The following is a 20,645-nucleotide window of genomic DNA, read 5'->3' as shown; positions in this document are numbered from 1 at the left end:
CTGTGGTGGCACTTTTAAATATGTACATTTAAAAACAAATATTAAAAAAAGTTCTTCCAAACAAATCATTCCTGGGTACCCACAGATTAGCTGTCAAGTATTTTTAGGGTAACTTTATCTTTGATAAAGTGTACAGACTCTATCTGCCGCCCATTCCCGTCAGGAAGGAAGAGCACAGAAGCAGGAGGCACAGGGAGGCCGCTGGAGAAGGCCGCAGCTTGAACTCTAGGCTGTGCTCCTGGCCCTGCTTGCCAGCTCTGTCTGACTTGAGAGCTCCTCCTCTGTAGCGTGGAGGGACTGCAGGAGGGTATTCACAGTGGCCCTGCTAATATCGCACTGCCCAGTGTGTCTGTGTGAAAAAGCCGCTGTATCCCACAGTGAACCTGCATGTCCAGAGCTTCAGAAAGACAGCAGCAAGGACAACCTCTTTCTTTGAGATGCTTTTGGGGGAGGAAAAGGCTGTCTGGCAGAAATGACAGCAAGTTCAAGGAGATGGCCCAGAATGGAAATGAAACGGGTTTCATGCTCAGTGTGAACAGCGCTGCTACTAAACGCCAGGCATCATTTTATACACCCTAAGGTAGACTGAAGACGACCCAGTCTTTCTCTTCTGAACAAGCTCAGTTGTTTTGAAAGAGAAAGACGTGGAGAAAATGAAAGCGAAGTTCATAAAGCACATCAAGCTAGAGGGTGGGACGCGGAAGGAGAGGCGGGAGGAAAGGGCTCGCAGAGAAAGCCATTTTGCTTTGAGTTTCAAAGATGGGTAGAATTGTGGCGTGCCAACACAGATGGAGGACATCTCATGGCCCCCACACCTAGATGAAGAGCTCCAGGCACTTAATGGCTACCGAGGGCAGGAAAATTAGCCACCTCCCCAGCCCAGGAATGAGCCCCTTACATGGTTATCCAGTACCAAGTTATCAGCCCCCCAAAACACTCACATACAAGAAACACTAAGAAGACTCAGCAGGCTGCATGCATGCGTTCATTCTCACACGCTTACACACACGTACACCAATAACAAAGAAGAGGAGCCCGAGAATTTGAGAGGGGGCCAGGGGGAGGTCATGCCAAGGGCTGAGCACAGTAAAGGAGGAAATGACATAAGTATAGCTTAATAAAAAATTGGAAAAAAGAAAAGGAAAGAGTGCAGGATAAAAATATACAGGAAGGCGAGGCGGTCTTGGCAATGACCTCTATATAGAATGAAAGTGCCTGCCTCCCCCTCTGTTTCTTCTCTCGCCCTCTGTCCCCCACAGACAGGCTTCTTTGGCCTCAAATTTCAATGGGCTAGCCGCACAAGTACCTTCTGTGTTGAAACCAGGGGCTTCAGTTCTGCCCTTCCAGAAAACCACAGCTGTATTTCCTGGATCGTTCTGTTGACGTTGAAGGTTTATGAGAAGTAAAAGTGTTTGTAAACCTTTCAAGTAATTATTTTTAAACTCTCTCCTCGCCTCTCCTTCAGCCCTGGAATGCCTGGTTCTGACATATTTTCCTCTCTGCTAAGAAAGCACTAAATCAGGCCTCTTAATTACCTGCCTCTATTTCCACCTCTTCACAGCTGAGCTTGTCCACTTTTACAGCGTGGCTTCCTGGGTAGGCAGAGGAACCCGGGAGATGGCTGGAGAGCTGAGCTAGGCGTGGGGCATCAGCCAGGTAAAGAGTGTCACTTCCCTTTCCTACCCAACTTGTTACTTCCTACTTCTGTTGTGCTCTTGAGCAGTGTTTGACAGACCAGGGTGGGGCCTGTTAACCCGGGGTGCACTAGGCATGGGGCTCTTGGATGTTAGAACGGGTAAATATCAAAGTAGGAGCTGAATCTGTTGGTGGTAATGGTGGTATCTGGGTTTGTTTAACAGTTCACTGCCTTCCCGTCCTTTCACCATTAGCTACCAATAGGCAACTTATGCGTGAAAAGAATTTTCCTTTTCTTTAGAGACAGACATGGGCAGGCCACTCTGTGTCCTCACCAGATAAGCCGACACGTAATGATGTCTTACTCCAAAAAGAATTCAGAATGTGGAAAGTCATGGTGTGATTTTTGTGTTGATTTTCCATTTGGGAGAGTAAACTAGGGCCGTTTGCCTCTGCCTCTCTGAGCCTCCCTGTTTCTACCCATCTTTTTGCATGGCTCTGCCCTCCACTCTGTCAGTCTGTTGAACTACGAGGGTTCTAGTCTTTTACTGAGGCTAAGTTGGCTGGAGAGGGAGTTGTCTACATTAAATATATGACGGCTGGTGGTACTGTTACCTTTTCTTTCACTATTTGTGAAGCTATGATGATGATAAAGTTATGGTTCTGAAAGGCCATTTTGAGTTAGTATCAGTCATCTGGAGGAATTCTTTGCTGTTCGAGAACGCAGAACAGCAGCCGTATCGGAGTCTCTCTTTCTCGTGGACAATGATCCTTAGCAGTTGGCTAGATGCCAGATGTGCGTTTCACCATGAGTCACTGTTTAGTCATTTAAAACAATTTATTTCAAAAGAAGAAATGGGCAAGATGTTGCTAACATAGATAAACTTCCTTTTTTATATAACCACAATAAAGATTAATAAAATGATAAATCCAAATAGTTAGCAGAGTGCCTCCATTGGGTATTCAGTACGTAGCTGCTGAATTACACTGTGAGTGAGTGGGCGTGATCACCAGGGGACGGGAAGAAGAGTATGTGAACACGATATGACAATGAGTTAAAGAGGCCGTGTACCCTTCCTCTGTGCCGTTCTCTCTGGAGAGGCTACGTGATCGAGCACAAGTAAAGAATGTGCTTTTCACAACGCGATAAATGTAGTTTCATCATGTTCCCAATCATAACTTAGTGCCACTTTGGTTGCCTGGGTACAGGCATGGTTATCTTCCCAAACACAGGGGTGGTCTGCCATGTGTGGCCCTACAGAGTATTAGCCAGTGTGTGTCTCACGACTCTCAAGCATTTTGCCTCAAAACTGAGTTAGATTGGTAGAACCCACTGCCTCGTGATGCATCTGTGCTGAAAGTGTTACTAGGACACAAAAGTGAGGAAGCCCTTCCTCAGGGTTAGAGGTGTGTAACTGGTAGGTTTGTGCAGCCTTCAGGGGGATTTTTCTCGACCCATTTATTTTAGAGGTTGTTGACTGGTTATAGTAGCATGGAAGCGTTGCAGTGCTCTTTAGGTTCAGTTAGCTTTTCTTTCTAAGCACCTGTCTTTGGGGATAGATTCTAGGGTTATGAATGTGGCCCGGCATTGGGTTGGATGTTTATGTTCCCATGAAAAGTCATATGCTGAAAGCCTTAATTTCCACGTGATGATGTCCGAAAATAACCTTTCAGGAGGGAATTGGCCCATAAGTATGCACCCTCATAAAAGGGGCCCCAAAGAGAACACTTGCTTGTTCTATCACAGAAGGCCAGAGTGAGAAGTCAGTCTTGTGGGCCCCTGACACAGACTATCCTGCTGCTGTGGCCTTGGAGATCCCTCCTTCAGAGCCGTGAGGAACACATGGCTTTGGTTTCCTCATTACCCACTCGTGTTTCGTCATGGTTACACACAGACTAAGACAGGCCCACACCACCCACGCTGAAGCCCCCTCTTCTGCCACTCTCCTTGTACTCGGCAGTCCTGATACGTCGTCTAGAAGTTCCCCAAAAGCTTGCCTTGTTTTTGCCTCAGAGCAAGAGTACTCAAGGTTTTTCATTCTAGAAGGCTTTCTGTCAGTCTTCCCCCACTGCCCCCCGGAAACCTTTTTCACTTACATAACAGATATCTTCCTTGGAGATGCCTTGCTGATCCTTCAAACAGTTACCAAGTGCCTCTCTTAGTGAGTTTCTTGAAATTCTCTGCTTGTGTTTTCAGCAGTTTCTTAACCACAAGCACTGACTAGGCTCTTGTGGGGCGTCAGATTCTCATTAAATTGGGTGTTGTTTTGGAGGATCTTGTTGATGCACCCCAGTGTTTAGTACAAGACTTAATAAGTGTAGGGTAAAGCTTAGTCAATAAACAACCAATCAGTGCCGGTATGTGTTTGGAAGGTGCACAGGCTGATCATATAACCAGTCTTTCCTACCAGTGATGCTATGGTGCTGAGGTGAGAGCTAGGAGATCCCTCCAGCTCCGGCACTAAACACAGTATGTGCTTGGGAAACAGTTTCAGTCATCGGAGCCTGAGGTTGCCAGCAGAGGGAAGCTGTCAGGCTAGCTTTAACAACATGTTGGGGCCCCATTGGGTCTCTGCGTGTCCCTGGTCTGCTTTCCCACATTCCAGTGCTCAGTACATCGCTCAAACCTCTGCTAGGAAGGGTGGGTGGAACATTGTTAGCAATAAAGTTAAAAAACATTTCTTAGTGCACTGCAAAATTTCGTATATTTAAAAAGCAGTTAAATATCCCAAACAATCACTAAGCATTTTACAAAACTGAAATGGAAAAAAAAATCTGCATTTACCAAAGTCTTCACCAGATTGAAATATTTATGGACCTTTTACTAATCCTGTTGTCTATTTTTGTATATTGCTGATTTCTCAGTCCTCGTGTGCGGCTAGGAATCACTGTTCATGATTGTCACTAGACTGTGAGCTCTGGTCTGAGAATCCTGCATGGAATGAAGCTTTTATAAGCCTTATGAGCTAGATAATCAGTTTGACCTTTTTTCTTCCCAATCCTCTAGTCTGCAAAGAGATTTTCTAACTAAAGCTGTGTCATTAAAATAACTAGTATTTTTATATTCTTCAAAAAAAGATGCAGTAGCAGAAAAATATTAGAGATCTTTGTAAATACACTGAAAACACGAGCCAGGTGCCCTCCTCAGTTCCGCTCACACCGCTCGCTCTCCGTGTGAGAGACGTCAGCACACATCAGTGAAGCTAGTGGCTGTCCAATACCTGGCAAATGTGTTATCAAATCACTTTAAAAGAGTCATTTTTGTGAAACAAAGTAATTTTTAAAATTTATGCTTTCGTTAATTTTCAGGTTGGTCTATAAAGTAACGAGTTTCAGTGGGACACCTTCATACCTATGTGACTTAGACGTTCTTTTTCTCGTTTCCCTCCCCCTCTCCCCCAACCTATGTGAAACAATGTAATTTAGCAAAGATTGGGTGTATATTCCTTTGATTTCGCTTTATTTTTTAGAAAGCAACATAATGAAATTTCTCATGACAACTCTGTCTCACTTGCAGAGACTCTTGTACTGTGCAGAGATGTGTGTAGTATGTCAGCTCAGAAGGACTCCTTCAGTACTTATTACTCCCAAGCTGCTGTCATCAGTGCCAGGCAGGCAACAAGTTAGATCACTCATGTCTTCAGGAAATGTACAGCCTATCAAGATAGTCACCAGCACATTCCTGACCAAACAGAAGGTTCAAAAGTGGAGGGCGGTGCAGAGTGGGAGCCGCCATTTCACCCCTCCGGCGTGAGTGCAGGTCTGAGACTGTGGACCCTCCATTGCTAGTACAGAGCTTTACACAGAGAATGCATTAAATTGACATAGGTCAGAAAGCGAACCATGAAATTGTTTTGTAAATGTATGCCTAGCTGATGAGTGGTATTCTTACTATCTGAATCAAATATAGAATCTTTAATGTGAAGATGATAATTGCAGCTCAATGACTAGGTTTTGTTAGGTGGAATGTGAGATGTTAAATTTCTTTCTTTCAGTTGTATTCTGTTTTCTGACTTTTATCTGAAGACTTGTTGCACTGAGTTTTACATTGCGTCCTGCGCCCACCTCACTCAGTGGCTTTCCTCTCTGCCTCCAATGCCCCGGGGATCACAACTCACAAGACCCAGTTCTGAGCAGGACGAGTCTCTGGGGTCTTGTCACTTTTATGTAGGCCTTATTGGGTATGAGTACGAAATGATTATCATAACTTTAGAGAAAACAACTAATGCTGCCTTATTTATAAAAATTAATTGTGTTTTCCAGTTAATCTGAAGGATCATTGAATTGAGTCAGATATTTAACACATGGACTTATTTCTAAAAACTTTTTTTTTTCACGTTCTTCCTTAGTTGCAGCTCCTGAAAAGATTAAGGATCGAGCACAACAAAATGAACTTCCTTCTGATGAGGAATAGATTATTCCTAAGGACTTGTGTATCTAAGACCTAATGGCTCTTTTAATATTCAGTTATTGGCTAAAACTCCCAAAGCAAGCCAATGCATCTTCTATTTGTAGCTACCTCTAGCCATGTCACTCACTACCAAGCTTCAGTGGCTTAGTCCACACAAATGTTCCATAGCAGATGTTTTGTTTGTTCTTCCAACTTGTTTTGTTTTATTTATTATTTTATTTTATTTTGAGCCACAATCTCAAATAGTCCAGGCTGACTTCAAGCTTGCTATGTCTGGAAGGATGACCTTGAACTCCTGATCCTTCTGCCTCCACTTCCCACGTCCTGGGATCACAGACATTGTGCTATCATACCTGGTTCATGCAGTATTGGGAAGGGCCTTGGGCTTTGTGCTTGCTAGGTGAGCACTCTACCAAATGAGCTACATACTCAGCCTTGCTGCATTCCAGAAGGAAAAGATCCATCAAAGTAAAATAGAAACGAAACCACAGCCTTGCTTTTGCCTAAATTATAGCAGGTTGACTTTTACTTGTAAATTTTTCTTGCCACTGAGTCATTGCATACAGAATTAAGAAACTTTAATTTCTTTAGAGGCTTGTTATATTAGAGAAATTGTTCCAAAGAAAGCAACAATCATGACATAGGCACATCTGGCTCTTGCAAATTATTCTTTATTAAGCTTTCATTTAATTATATGTGCTGAAAGGTCTGTTTTTGATTACTGTAATTTTTTTGTCCATCTGAATGATAGTAATGCTGGGAATTACATATAAACCACCTGATTTTTCTCTACTTATATGGTCAAGCTTGAGCTATTTTCTCTGTAGTTGATGAACTAGGAAGCTTTCTATTATCCTAAAACTATGAGGAACAAGGTAATGGCTTGGTCTTGATTATAAGAAAAAAAAAAAGAAAATATTTAATGATGTTTTTAAGAATCAACATGCTAAGATTGAGGTATCTGACTGTGGGTTAACCACAACGAATTAACACATACACATTCATTCATTACCAGTTTCACATAATTCCTAATACAGAACAGCTAAGGATTAGGCACAGCAACCTTCAACCACCTGTAGAAAGAGAGGCCAGTAAAAGCTTGGTGGGGGGGATAAGAAATGGACAGTAGAGTCACAATGATCATCACACACACACAAAGGCGATGCACCATGGAAGGCAGGCGTAGAAGGAGAATGTCTGACAAGATGGCTGGGTGAAGTCAGGAAAATATGGTCCCTCAGCCTCGCGCATGATGATGGCTGCTTCCCACCCATACCTAGTATCACACAACCTAGCAAGAGGTTTGATGTTTTGAGAAGCTGTAGTCATAGGTTTTAATCTTAGGACATCAGAGACAACAATGTCATTCAGGCCACTCTTCCAGCCAAGACAGAATTCAGGGATATCCCTCTAGGAATATAGCCCAGTGTAAGAGAAATAATAAATGAGTGTGCATGTTGACACTTTGGATTCCCCAAGGAAAAAAATCTACTTTCCGCATCATTATTTTGTACTGAGGTCTGTCATTCAACAAGTCTACCCTACACTTAGACCTCCCACTCAGCTTCTGGTGACATCACTTATGCGTCAGTCAACCATCACCAGAGACTTTAGAAGAAGGTCCAATGATAAAGAGTTCAAAAGATTAAAAGAAAAGAGGAAGATCAGTGCAGAGAACAGAAAAAGAAAACAAATTCAAAACCATCATTAATGTTACACAAGAGAACAGTGATTAAAATACTTTATAGCAGCCAGGGAACCAAAGGGTCCTCAAAATTGGGACAGTGCACACCCAGGAACATTCATAGAGGCCTTAACAGTTGCTAAAAAGACAACCCATCATAGGGCAGAATGCAATGCTGAAGAGCAGGAGGTGGGAGGGAGAACTACCCCCGGGGGTCCGTGCGGGTGCCCAGCATGTATTAGTGTGAAATGATGGCAAAACCCCAGAGCATTTCCTAGAGTCAAGAGGCAGGTGGACCTCAGGACAGAATCTCTACCCCTGGTATAGAGGGAAGACTCCATGCTGTCTCAAGTGGAAACTGATTTCATGTAAAGAACCTGAAATCAGAATGACATCAGACTTGCACAGCGAAAAGAGTGAAAGGACAACAAGTTGTTGTTTTTGGAATTCTGGGACTCATTTTTAACTTAGAATTCTCTATTAAGGGAATATAATAATAATAATGGCAGCTTCCTTAATCGTTAGATCCTAAAAAACTAACCTCACAGGCATTTTCTCAAGTATTTCCTGGAGGGTATGTACTCCCTAAAATAAGACAATTAACTAAGAGACAGGAAGCTGTGACAGACAAAAGACAGAATCCAATAGGAGACACCAAAGGGACTTCTATGGCACACAGGCCTAATGAATAAACTACTTCAGAGTGGAGCAAGAGCGTGGAGAATCCTAAGAGGCTGTCTCTAAGGGGGAAATGGATACAGAGATTAGCCATATATTCAACTGTGTCATGTTGAGTTTTCTTTGTCTTTTGGGGAGTTTGTGGATTTCCCAGTGCCAGTTACAGAAGCCAAAAGGAGAAAAATGAAAGATATAATGATAAAACAGACAAATATTAACTCTAACAGAATAAAAAGTTAAAGGGAAAAGTTACTGCTGTATCTAATCCATGTACTTCCAGCTATGTGGGAGGTTAAGACAAGCGGATAACGAGTCCAAAGTCTGTCTGGCTGTCTGGCTGTCTGGCTGTCTGGCTTTCAGAGAGTTCAAGTCCAGCCTGGACAGCTTAGTGATACTCGGCCTCAAAATAAAAGACAGAAAGAAGTCTGGGGATGTAGCTCAGTGATATTTACCTAGGAAGCCCAAAGAACTAGATTGACTCCTAGAACGTGTGTGTGTGTGTGTGAGTGTGAGTGTGTGTATGTGTGTGTGTGAGTGTGTGTATGTGAGTGTGTGTGTGAGTGTGTGTGAGTGTGTGTGTGTGAGTGTGTGTGTGTGTGTGTGTGTGTGAGAAAGAGAGAGAGAGAGAGAGAGAGAGAGAGAGAGAGAGAGAGAGAGAGAGAGAGAGGAGAGAAATATAGCTCAGCCAAAGTAGATTGGAATAGTAAGACTAAGTTAAAATGTGTGATGTTACCATTAAGCAATTGGAGTGAATCCACATGAATGCACATATGGCTGGTGTTGTAATAAGGCTAAGCTTTCATCTGCCTGTGTGAAGTCACTGATTAAGGACATAACAGCATATAAAGATATGCAAGTAAGAACAGTCAACCAAGTTGAAAAGAGATGGTCTCCACAAAGTAGGAGTGAAGTAGGGAGAACAGTGAACAGTGTGGGGAGGCAAAGGCCATTATGTATGGCTGTATGCCTTGACCTTATTCAAGGTGGCTATGCTGTTGTGATTTTCTTTTTATTTAAAAGCTTTAAAGTAATGTTGAATTTATGAAACCATGTATAATGTTACTTTGATAAAAAGTTAAATTATGTAAAAGTGAGATTGGCCTATATTCCGATCTTGAGTCTACTCAATGTAGTTAATGTTGATCACGTTAAAATGTGTGTTATCAGGTAGTCTTTTTACCTCGTCACAGTGAGAGGAGCATTTGTAAGGGAGCAGAGGATGAGTAACAGTGTATGCCTACCACCAACGAGCCCCATAGCAAATGCTTAGAAGAGGCCAAGGGACAGCAATGGAAACATAGAGAGATGAGCTGGAGTCCCAAGCCAAAGGAAAACTCCGGGAGACACCAGCACAATTGTTCTGGCCATAAAAAGGCCACTCACTCAGTCATTCAGCCCTGGGGCCAGCAAGAGAAGCTTGACTTTTTGTTTCTGTGGCTACCCAGCTGGCTATACCCTGTCAAAGATCACTGTATGATGCCCAGAGACCAGACCCTGAGAGGGAAGGGACTGTTAGCAGACTCAGGGCACTTAGGGGCAGCACTGATCTTCAAGAAGAGACTGAGTCCACAGAGAAGTATGGCAAGACCGAAGATTCCTTGCGGAAGTTTGAGTTAGTTTCTTCATCAATGAGTGGACACTCTGAACATTAAAGACCTTTGTAAAGTGACTGCAGGCTCTAGAAGGGATGCTGGAGATTGCTTCGCTGAACTCCTTTTAGTACAATTGGAGGAACTGAGTTGTAGGAAGACCAGTCTTGTCCCAGTGTCACTGCTGGAATAGCCAGAGCACCGCGCTTCTATTCTTGCCCTCTTCCTCCTGAATTTTCTTGCCCTTTCTTATTTTCCACTTTAATAAAGGAGTGAGGGAGAAATTGCAGGGCTGTGAGAGATGTTATCTGACAATACGGTAAGTTTTTTTTTTTTTAAACCTGTTTCAGCAGCATTTAATGAGACCGACGACGTTTGCCTTCTCTGTTTTGCAGCAGCTCTATGCCGCTCAGCTGGCCAGCATGCAGGTGTCACCTGGAGCAAAGATGCCATCAACTCCACAGCCTCCAAACACAGCAGGGGCGGTCTCACCTACTGGGATAAAAAATGAAAAGAGAGGGACCAGCCCTGTAACTCAAGTTAAGGTACTTGCTTTGCCGGATTGTGGAAACGGTTTGGAAAATTGCTTTGTAAGAAGGGTAGTGAGCCGGGCTATGCTGGGAACACGCAGCTGGAACACAGCAACATAAAAGAACCCAAACAGGCCTCATTATGGGGACTGTCATGATTGAGCGTTGAGAAACAGGTGTTTCCCTTCTGATAACAATGGTGCTATGCTGTGAGAGCCTTACCTAACTCTGAAAGCTCACTCCTCAAAAAATCTCTCCCTTCAGAGTCTGGATTTCATTTTTTAATGTTCACTGGCAGGAATTGCTGTGCGTTTATTGTCAGTCTTTGTCATAGACTTGCAAAACTTCTCGCCATGTTCCTTAAGCAGGTGGGAGCCCACTCACAGTATCAGAGTAAGTTCTTTGGTGTTAAAAGAGGACATGAACTCTGGTACCCCCCATTTGATCACTTCCCCTCGGTGGGGAGGCCTGGTGGTTCTCAGAGGAAGGGGAAGCAGGCTACCAGGATGAGAGCTGATAGGCTGTGATCATATGGTGGGGGAGGAGGTCTCAGACCTAGGGGAGGGAATAGGGTGAAAGAGGGAGGGGGAACGGGAAGATACAAGTGAGGGGATAACAATCGGAATGTAATCTGAATAAATTATTTAAAGATAAGAAAGAGAATCAAGGGGAATCTAATGCTGGACTTGGCACTGTTTGGTGGAGGCCTGTCTTTCAGAACTGGCCATAAAGAGGAGTTGAGGAATAGGGTGCCATTGGCTGATGGAGCTTTCTGTGTTAGGTCATTCTGACGGGATAAATGGGCTTTCTCAGTCCTAGGTGAAGTGTTGTTGCATGCTTACTTTAACTGGTTTGTCAATGTCCTCACGCTGGTTACCTGAGGGCATCCTGGTGACAAGGGAAATGACCAGTCACTTCAAATATGTGCTGCATCTGGTCCCTATAAGTTGGCTGGAGGGACTGTGTCTGCTTCCTATATTGAGTTAAGAAATTCACAGAGTTTGGAGAAACAATTGTATGTAATTGGCTATAGCTTTGGAGAGGTGTGCTAAGTGCAGATGCATGGCTGTCACACGTCTACACGGCACGTGGGAAGCCTGTGCAGTTGTGGAATCTGCAGGTAAGAAGCAGTTGAAAGCAGTCAGCATCACCGCTGGGCACTTCATAGTCACTGAGGCAGCTTCACTCTGGTAGATTTTTAGATAGCAAGGTTGAGATTTCAGAGAACCCGCAACAATAATCAACTCCAAGTATCAAAGACCAAAAACATGAGTATCCTCAAGACATCCTGTCTGTGCTCTACCCCCAAATATTACATTAATGCCACCCATTCTTTTAGATTCTCTAGAGAAAAAAGATGAAATTACACTTAGTTGTTAAAAATCTTGAGCTATAACAATTAACACAGGAATTATAAGTAGAAACATTATTTTATGTCCCAAGAGCTTATTTGTGAATAAAACTCAGCACAACAGCTCAACCCAAGGACTAAGTCTCTTCGTAGTTGTTAGAGAAAGTGTATGTGAAACGCCAGCAACCCAGGCTATTTGGGTATTAAATATTTTAACATGAAAAAGTCATTTTGTAATTTAAGTTGGCCAACTGGAACTGCCCCAAACCAAGCCTTTACTGGATGAGTAAGTGTTCCCTGGCTAAATCCAAGTTTCTATCTGCTTTTACCATTCCAGCTTTGTGGGCCAACAGATTTTATATTACTCACTTGACCACATGCAAATTCTTAGGCATAAGGATTCTGTATGGTTTGACTTGACTATTTTATGTTAGCAACAAAGGACCCATTTCTTATACTTCTTAGATCATATACTATACATGTGAGCAGAGATATATAAGGCAAAACATGAAGTGAGCATTGACATGGAATGTTCCCATTACTGAAGAACCTCTGAGAGCAAACTCAGTCCCCTAACTGTGGAGACTTGATCGTCCAGATCCACTATGTGTCTCACTACACTCGCTTTCCCTGTCTAGAGTGCGATTATGCATCCTATACAGCACGAGCAAGGTTTGCAGGAGGCAGCAGAAATAAAGGGCTTTCGTCTCCTCAAAGTATGCCATTGTAATCTGGGAGTTATAGCATTATGGGCCTTACACAAGGCCATGTCTTCTCTAACATGTAATGAGCACTCTGTAAGCGGTGTAGTGAGGGTGCTCACGGCGGTCATGAAGGAAGTGAAGGTAGTGTCAGTGTTGGAACGGAAGTATCTGGCTGCATACTTCCATACTGAGAAAGACCCAAAGTCACTGAGCTGGGCTGTGGGTAGCACATATTATCTCTACGTACAGCAAGAAATGTCTCAGTCTGGCAAGCCACTCTGAGTCCCTACGGGCTGTCTCCTGACAAATACCTTGTGCTATCTTAGATTGGGTGGAGGGGGAATACAATTAGCCCTACCAAAATGTCACAAAATTTCACTATTCTTACACAGAAAGAACAAATGTTTTCTCAGATTAAATATTCTCAGTTGGTAACATGGTGGTTTGCCTGCATCCTAGCCTCCTATAAGTTTTTGATTTTCTATCTTGTATCTGCTAGTGCTACCATCTGTGCCATTATGATGTTTGTGTGAAATATGTTATATTTTTCTCTTCTCTTATTCATATTGTCATGTTCTGTCTAAACTCATAGTACCGAGTAGACACTACACATTTTAAATTTCATAGTGTTGGCTATTAAAATGTTTGTGTCTCTTTAAATATCTAGCCTATTCTGAGACACAGAACCATTGGAGCCTCTCTGGATGTACTTTTCATACTTGTTAGCCAGTTTCAAAACAGCCAGGAATCTCAGGGTAGTTTAGCCCCATAATGAGGCAGCATCTTCCTAGGGACTTTACTTAATGTCCTGCATGCATATCAAGAGACCTCTTCACTGTGCTAATGTGAGAGTGGGCCATCCACAGTCCTTTAAGAACAGGCAGCCATTTTGCTTCCTCCCTTCTTCACTCTCATCCTCACGTCGCCTTCTCACGTGCATCTGCTGTTCCGAGCTCAGCTACCTAACCCTGCGGGCCAGTCTTCCGCAACTCCTTAGCCTTCTCTCTCCCTCTCTGCACGTCTGTCCTCCTTGGTACTCCTCAAAAGTTCTGTCTTCATTAGCATTCATAAATTCTGAATTCTCTGTTCAGGGAGGCTGCCAAGCTCCCTGTACCGCTTTCCAAAAAGTCCTTCTAGGTAGTCAAGTGGGACCAGTTTAGAATTCTCTTATCTGGGGAATTGCTGTGCCAGGCCCCTAGCACATATGCCTGAAGAGCACTGTCTAATCATCATGTCCCGTGTCCTCAGGGTGAGGTCTTAACCTGGACAATAAATCCGATGCTGTCCCTCTATCATGATTTACAACTGAGAGTATCTTGACAATAATTGTGAATTATAAATAATAAATTAGAGCATATTTAGAACTGAAAAAGATGTTATAAATTCCATGCTTTCAAGAAAATTGGAGAAAAATGAATACAGTAAGACAAGGCACTTACAAGTAATAAGTGCAGTTCTTTAGGTGAACAGTAACTGGATGGCATTAGTGGCAGTTTAGACACCTGCAGAAGAAAAAAAAAAAAAAACAGAGGAACTGAAGGCACAGAACATAACTATATAAAGTGAAACACAGAGGAAAGATTGCCAGTCCTGGGGGCAACATCATATGGTTTGTCTAACACACACAACTGGAGGAAAGGCTCAGGCTTATGTTTGAAGAGATAATGGAGGAACATTTCTCTAAGTGGACAAAAACTCTGAACTCAGACATTTTAAAAGCTTAGCAAACCCCAGATAAAAGAAACATGGGGAACGTGAATGAAATGCTTAGCATATAAATTGCTATGATTCTAGTGTGAGTGAAGGAAGTGACTAGTCTAAATACCCTTTGAATTAAGGGCAAAAAGAAGCAAGTTAATTTAGTACATCAGATAATTTTGATATTCATAGTGGATGTAATCTTGTTTCCCCAGAACATGCCCTATACTAAATATAGATTAAAGTGCATTGCAACACAGATGTGACAGAACACTTGTTTCCTGTAAATACGAAACAAACCAAACAAACAAACAACATCAACAACAACCCAAACATAGACTATCACTACTTTAATATACGAATGATCTCTTTTCCCTGGTCATTTGGTAGAAAGAAAGGTTGAAATATGGAGTCCAGTAAGATTAAATTCAAATTCTTTCCTCCCTGGATGGCTTTAAGAAAGTGGTTTTTATTGTTTTGATTTTCATGTCTTCATATGTTAATCTTTAGTAGTACAGACCATCCTCCTGGTGGCATCCGTGGCTGCGTGGCCTAATGCACTGCAGGTACCCAGTGCAGCATGTGGTGCATGGCCACTGCTGCTCATGCTCCTGTCCCTCCTCTCACCCCTCCTCCTCCAGTGCTGTCCCTAGTATATGGCCATCTTTTTATAGATGGAGAGATAAGCCTTCAGCTAGGTCACATGTTTACATGAAAGAGAAGGTTCTGTCACCAGATCCTGTTGTATATTTTCAGTCATGTCATTGAAAGCGAGTTCTCTGTGTCCTCCCAGATCTGACATTTGCTGATGATTTTGCTTCAGATTTCAGTAATGCAGATCTTAACACTGAACCTTTGGGTCACATACTCATATCTAATATGTCTAAAATGATGGAAATATTGTCTGTAGTTCTCTGATGGTAGAGTAAATGAGACACAATGAAAACACGTTGCTTAACTTTCAAGTCACTGGCTAACCTAGAGTTCCAAGCCAAAGATGAAAATACTGGGCTCAGTGTAGAGGGATACGGGCCTTAAAATAGACATTCCATAAATATATGTAGCAAAGATTGTAACAAGACATCACTTTAAGCACAAAAAATAAATTGCACATAGCATAGCATGTAAAACATAATTATAATGTATGTTTACTCTTCACAAAAATTAATTTTAAACATGAATAGAGACCAGAATATAAACCACAAGAACACCCACACCCAGAAAGCCACAGAGAAGCCTGTGGTGTGGCATGGTACTCCGAGGGCAGAGGCTCTGGAGAGCAGGAGATGGCTTCCCATGGTTCCACTCTAAAGCACTTGGAATTGTTTGATTTAAAATATATATTAAAAAATTAGCTGCAGGGACTATTTATAGTCACAGGAACTTTTCAGAGACACTAACACAAAAGCACTACAGAGCTACTGAAATTTTAAATAATTCTTTGTAAATGCCCTAGGTTAATTTAGATCCCTGAAAACACATTAGAAAATTAAGCTGTAATGTGAGCTAATTCAGATTTTAATTTGGCAAAAAGAATGATCCAACTACACAGTTAATGTAAATAGAAGCATAACACAGGGAAATTAATGAGGTTCCTTCCGATGAATCTTCAAGGAGGTAGATAATTAGCTTCTTTTGTTATTATTGTAGGAGAACATGGCATTGTCTCGGAGGTGTAAAATAACTGTGGCTTACTAAGTGATAATGTGCTTCATTTGTCTTTTTTAAAATAATTATTTATGTTAAACTCTTGTAGGATGAAACAACAGCCCAGCCTTTGAATCTCTCATCCCGGCCTAAGACAGCGGAGCCCGTGAAGTCCCCGACATCTCCTACCCAGAGCCTCTTCCCAGCCAGCAAAACCAGCCCTGTCAACCTGCCCAACAAGGGAGGCATCCCCAGCCCCATCGGAGGAACCCTGGGGAGAGGATCCTCTCTAGGTAAATGGCAGAGACCTGTGAGCTAGGAAAGAAACCAGGCTGGCCAGTGGGCCACTGTGGGTAGCCTGAGGTCCCGTGTGTTCCCTGGGAAGGGTTGTGGGGTTCTTTCCACTGAAGCGGAGCCCACCCTAGTACCTGGGCAACTAGGACTTTTGGGAAATGCCTCAAATCCTGCTAGGATCCATTTTTTAGATGATGTCTGAGTTTTGTCAGTTTTGCCCAAAAAGTAATTCTGTAAGGGCATCAAGAGCTGGTTTCACAGAGGAAGCCATTGTCACAATGTGCCTTTTCTTTCTTGCCCTCTGGTGTGCATTTTCAAGGATCTCTGGGGATCTTCACACCCCTGTTTGAAAAGTGTTCTGACTCTGGAGTTACTTCGTTTTTCCTAAACTCTGAACAGGCAATAGCGTTGTCTGTGTCGCTCCCGGGCCACGCTGTAAGGCCAGAAGAGAACAGTCCACCTGCCAGGGTCTATGACAGGTGGATCCCAGTGTGTTCACATGCTTGGGCTGAATGAAGCGAAGGCAGGAAAGCTCCATGAGCAGGAACAGAGCAGAAACATCGAGGGTGGGGTCACCGGACTCTTCGTGTCTCTTAGTTTCCAAATAAAGGCAGAGAGATTCAAAGGAGTTGGACGTTAGACCTGCCATTTCTCTACCACGTCCCCTTCCTTGTGTTGTTGAAGCACGGTGCCTATTGCTTATTATAATTAGATATGGTAATATGTGGGTAGACTCATTACAATTTCACACCAGTCTTGCTTGTTTAAGTCTACTTGGCTTTTATAAGTTCGGCAGCGTAGTTCTTACAGGTGGACTGACCGGGCCCCAGTCCTGCGGTGTGAGCTAGCAGAACCAGTACTTACCCCCCCAGAACTCCCAACTCTCAGGACGCTCACAGTTGGAGGTGAGCTCAGCTAGGCTGGGAGTGAGTGGGGTTTCTGGCAGTGAGGTGTGGGATCCTCACTGACTCCTGGGACATCAGCACACAGATGGCAGCTGGGTCTGACTCCCGGTAAGGTTCCTCTCACAGGAACCACAGCTTCTCCCTCCCTGTCAGGGGCACTCAGGGAGGAGTGCTGCTCATCCACCACATCACTGTGAGCATTGGCTGCTGTCTGGGGAGTTGGGACATGAGAGAAAACAGAGCCAACATAACGAAAACGTGGGCCATGTGCAGTGTCCACTTTCACGTCTTGCTTGCTCCTTGGGATGTGCATGCAAAGGGACAGAGACAGAGCTGGACGTCACAGACCCGCTCCTGTCAGCAGTGGAGCATGCTTGTTAGCTCAGAAGCCAGATGGGTGGGAGCAAAAGCATCCGGTATGGGTCAGCAAGCTTGTGCAAATAATAGTGCACAAAAATGTCTTTTTAGCTGAAAAACTTCAAAACAAAAGAAAATGTTTTTTCAATATTCCATAATAAAGTTACTGACTTTGAAAAATGTTTTCATGGACAGTTTTTGTAACTTTTTTCAACTCACACATATGTATATATGTATATATGCATACATGTCGTATGTACAAGGCATGTGGTGTGAACTTCTTTGTATTCTGTTTTCCTCTGTCTCTGTGAGGTGTATGCATACATGCCTGTCACACACATGTTTGATGAAATACATAGGGCCTCACACAACAGCAGCTGAAATCTATCAGTAATCAAATAATTGCTGTCCTTTGTCTAAAAATGGAAAAAATTATCCCAAGTATTCATTTAAGCTGAGTAAAATGCAAGGCGTAGAGGAAAATTAGTTTCCATTTCATTTTTCCCCCCTGGGTTACATGGAATATAATAGAAGAAAATGTTTATTCTTACTTGATTTGAGGATTTGTGCTCATGTGAAAACCATTGCCACACATACTGCTTCCCTGTCGGGAGCGGGGCCTGGGGGAGAGGGCTGGGAGCAGTGGGTGTCTGAGCTGGGGGTGGGGCAGGGTTGTCATCTCCTGGTAAATAACCGAGGCAGCGTGAGAAGGAGAAGGCTTCATTAACCAGCCAGCTCTTGGAGCATGGAGAGCGTGGTGTGTTCTGTCCCACCCCCTCACTCCTGCAGCGGACACATAAACACACACACACAGATGTCACCAGAGTGCACATGTTCCCGCTCAGGTCTCATTCCGTTGGGCCTCAATCTACTGTCCTGCATATAATACACTAAATAAACAGAGGATGTGGACAGAACTCCCAGCTGCCTTTCTGCCTAACCCCCTCCCGTCCCTCCCCCACAGATCAGGAAAGATTGCACACAAATTGTAGACACAAACAAAGCAGTTACCGCCTCCCAGTAGATCTAGGACTGGAATGTAGGAGCCATAGGCACAAGCAGGACAAATGCACGTCCTGTACATGGAAGATTAGAACCTAGGACCAGTCATCTGTGGGAGAGTAGAAAACAACCCACAGAACCTGGAGTGCTGGAGTGTGCCCCTTCCTTGTTCAGAGAACACAGCCAGCACTTGGGAGACCCCGTCCCCACACACCTCTAATAACTCACCCTGTGTACACAGATATCCTGTCCAGTCTCAACTCCCCAGCCCTGTTTGGGGACCAGGACACGGTGATGAAAGCCATTCAGGAGGCTCGGAAGATGCGAGAACAGATCCAGAGGGAGCAGCAACAGCAGCCGCATGGAGTCGATGGGAAACTGTCCTCTATGAACAACATGGGGATGAGCAACTGCAGGAGTGAGAAGGTAACCCTGCACCCCTCCCCCCTGCAGGGCAGACCACTGCTTCACCCCAGCCTCTGCCATTAGGGCTTCCAGGTCCTGGCCTGCTACCAAAGATCTGGACTTCCAGCTTGAGGCCCAGCTTGTCCTTTACTTAAGCCTTTCCAGTGTCACATGCTCATATTCCTGCTGGTTGGCACTTAGGTTGCCTTCTGCATACCCAGTTTCCCTGTGTGTCGGTGAATCTCTGTCCAGTTCTGAAGCACTTAGGAGATGCCTAATAAAGACTGCAAGTTATGTAATTACAGTAAGCATGGAGGATAAGAAGGTTTAAAGGGATGCATAGGAGTTCACAATAGTGGTTAAGTGAATGGCCGCCTCACCGTTAAATTTGATGCTATACTTCCCATCAGAAGTAAAAGACAAAATGAGCAAGTTTCAAACTGCATTTGATTCTTATCCTTTTGATTCAGCAAATCATTTATCCAGCACCTCTTCTGAGATAGACTCACACATACACACACACACACACACACACACACACACACACACACACACACACGTGAGTGCGGAGCAAATACCTGAGCTAAGCAGAGCACAGGCTGATAGGGGACAGGGACCACAAAGAGGTGGGCAAATAGTGTCAGTACATGCCCAGGAACTAGAGGAAATAAAGCAAGTTACAGGGAAGAAGCCAGCTTAGGGTGGTCATTTGAGAAGTGGCAGTAAGGACTGTCTGGGGCTGTGACTCAGGACAGAGACCGGGATGAAGCCGCGGTTGCCACAGGAGTCGGCTGGAAGGCACTCCAGACAGAGAGAGCTATGGCTGCACAGGCCAGTGTGGTCAGAGGGTTAGAGGAGCAGGCGTAGCAGAGGCCATGAGGTAAAAGTCCTAGCCTTGGAGAAGCTCGCTAGACCACATGGGCTCTGGGTGGGCTCTCCATTCCATCACACACTGGGTCTGTTCAGGCCGTGAAGGAGACATGACTGATGCAGAGAAAGACCATTTGGCCCCCTAGAGAAGAGTGGAAATGTGGTGACTGGGAGGGCTGCCCCTGATAGGATAACTCATTCCTTCTACACACACAAATACTTGCCCAGCACTGAATTGTGAGAAAAATATCTGTTTATTTATTTATTTACTTTTAAATGTAGGACTACTGTAGAGGGACAAGTGAATTCTGTGATAGACAACAGTAATCGTTGTTAAGTAAATATTTTAAAAACATTATATGTTTATTCAGTAAACTAAAACTGCAGTGTGCTGAGCTGAGGCCAGGAAACTCCCCTTTGCTTCAACCCTTGTTAGCTGTGGCGAGGATACAGTGGCAGAGTTTGCACACTAGGATAAAAGTGTGTGCTTTCCTCAGTTCTCTGCAGGCCTTTTCTATTTGCTCCCAAAGAAGTTGGGAGCGTGTGGTGCTGTTTGTGTTCCTGTGTGCTGGGGAGCACGGGAAGCACAGGTGTAACCCTTTCCTGTGTGACTACACGCTGTCTTGTGTAGAGAAGCAGGGACTTGACTTGTGTGGCTCTGGAGGCCAGTGCCCAGCAGAGCTTTGTGAGAGGTGCTCTCTGCAGCTCTCTGAGTCTCCGCTCCTTCCCTCCCCTCCCCACCCTCTACCCCCTCCCCTACTCCTCTCTGGCTTCCCACTGTTGCAGGAGCCTTGGTTTATGTCTGCTCCACCCCCATTTCCTCCTGTCTTTCCTCCTTGCCTTCTGTCTGTGTGTCTGCTTCCTAACCCACCTAACCCATTGTGA

The 20,645-nt window shown here is 44.0% G+C and overlaps 1 protein-coding gene across 1 annotated transcript in view; it reads left to right on the top strand.

Moving 5' to 3' along the window:
- Positions 1-20,645, top strand: part of Sox6 (SRY-box transcription factor 6) — a 333,439-nt gene that overhangs the window by 251,455 nt on the left and 61,339 nt on the right. Inside the window, exons 10-12 of the mRNA XM_051149259.1 lie at positions 10,393-10,542; positions 16,037-16,220; positions 18,727-18,911. Of these exons, the coding sequence (XP_051005216.1) occupies positions 10,393-10,542; positions 16,037-16,220; positions 18,727-18,911 (519 nt within the window). The remainder of the gene's footprint in view (positions 1-10,392; positions 10,543-16,036; positions 16,221-18,726; positions 18,912-20,645) is intronic.

Source organism: Acomys russatus, chromosome 7 (genome assembly GCF_903995435.1).
Source record: "Acomys russatus chromosome 7, mAcoRus1.1, whole genome shotgun sequence".
Taxonomy (NCBI): Eukaryota; Metazoa; Chordata; class Mammalia; order Rodentia; family Muridae; genus Acomys; species Acomys russatus.
The sequence above is the reverse complement of the archived record's forward strand: the minus strand, read 5'-3'. Positions and strand labels throughout refer to the sequence as shown.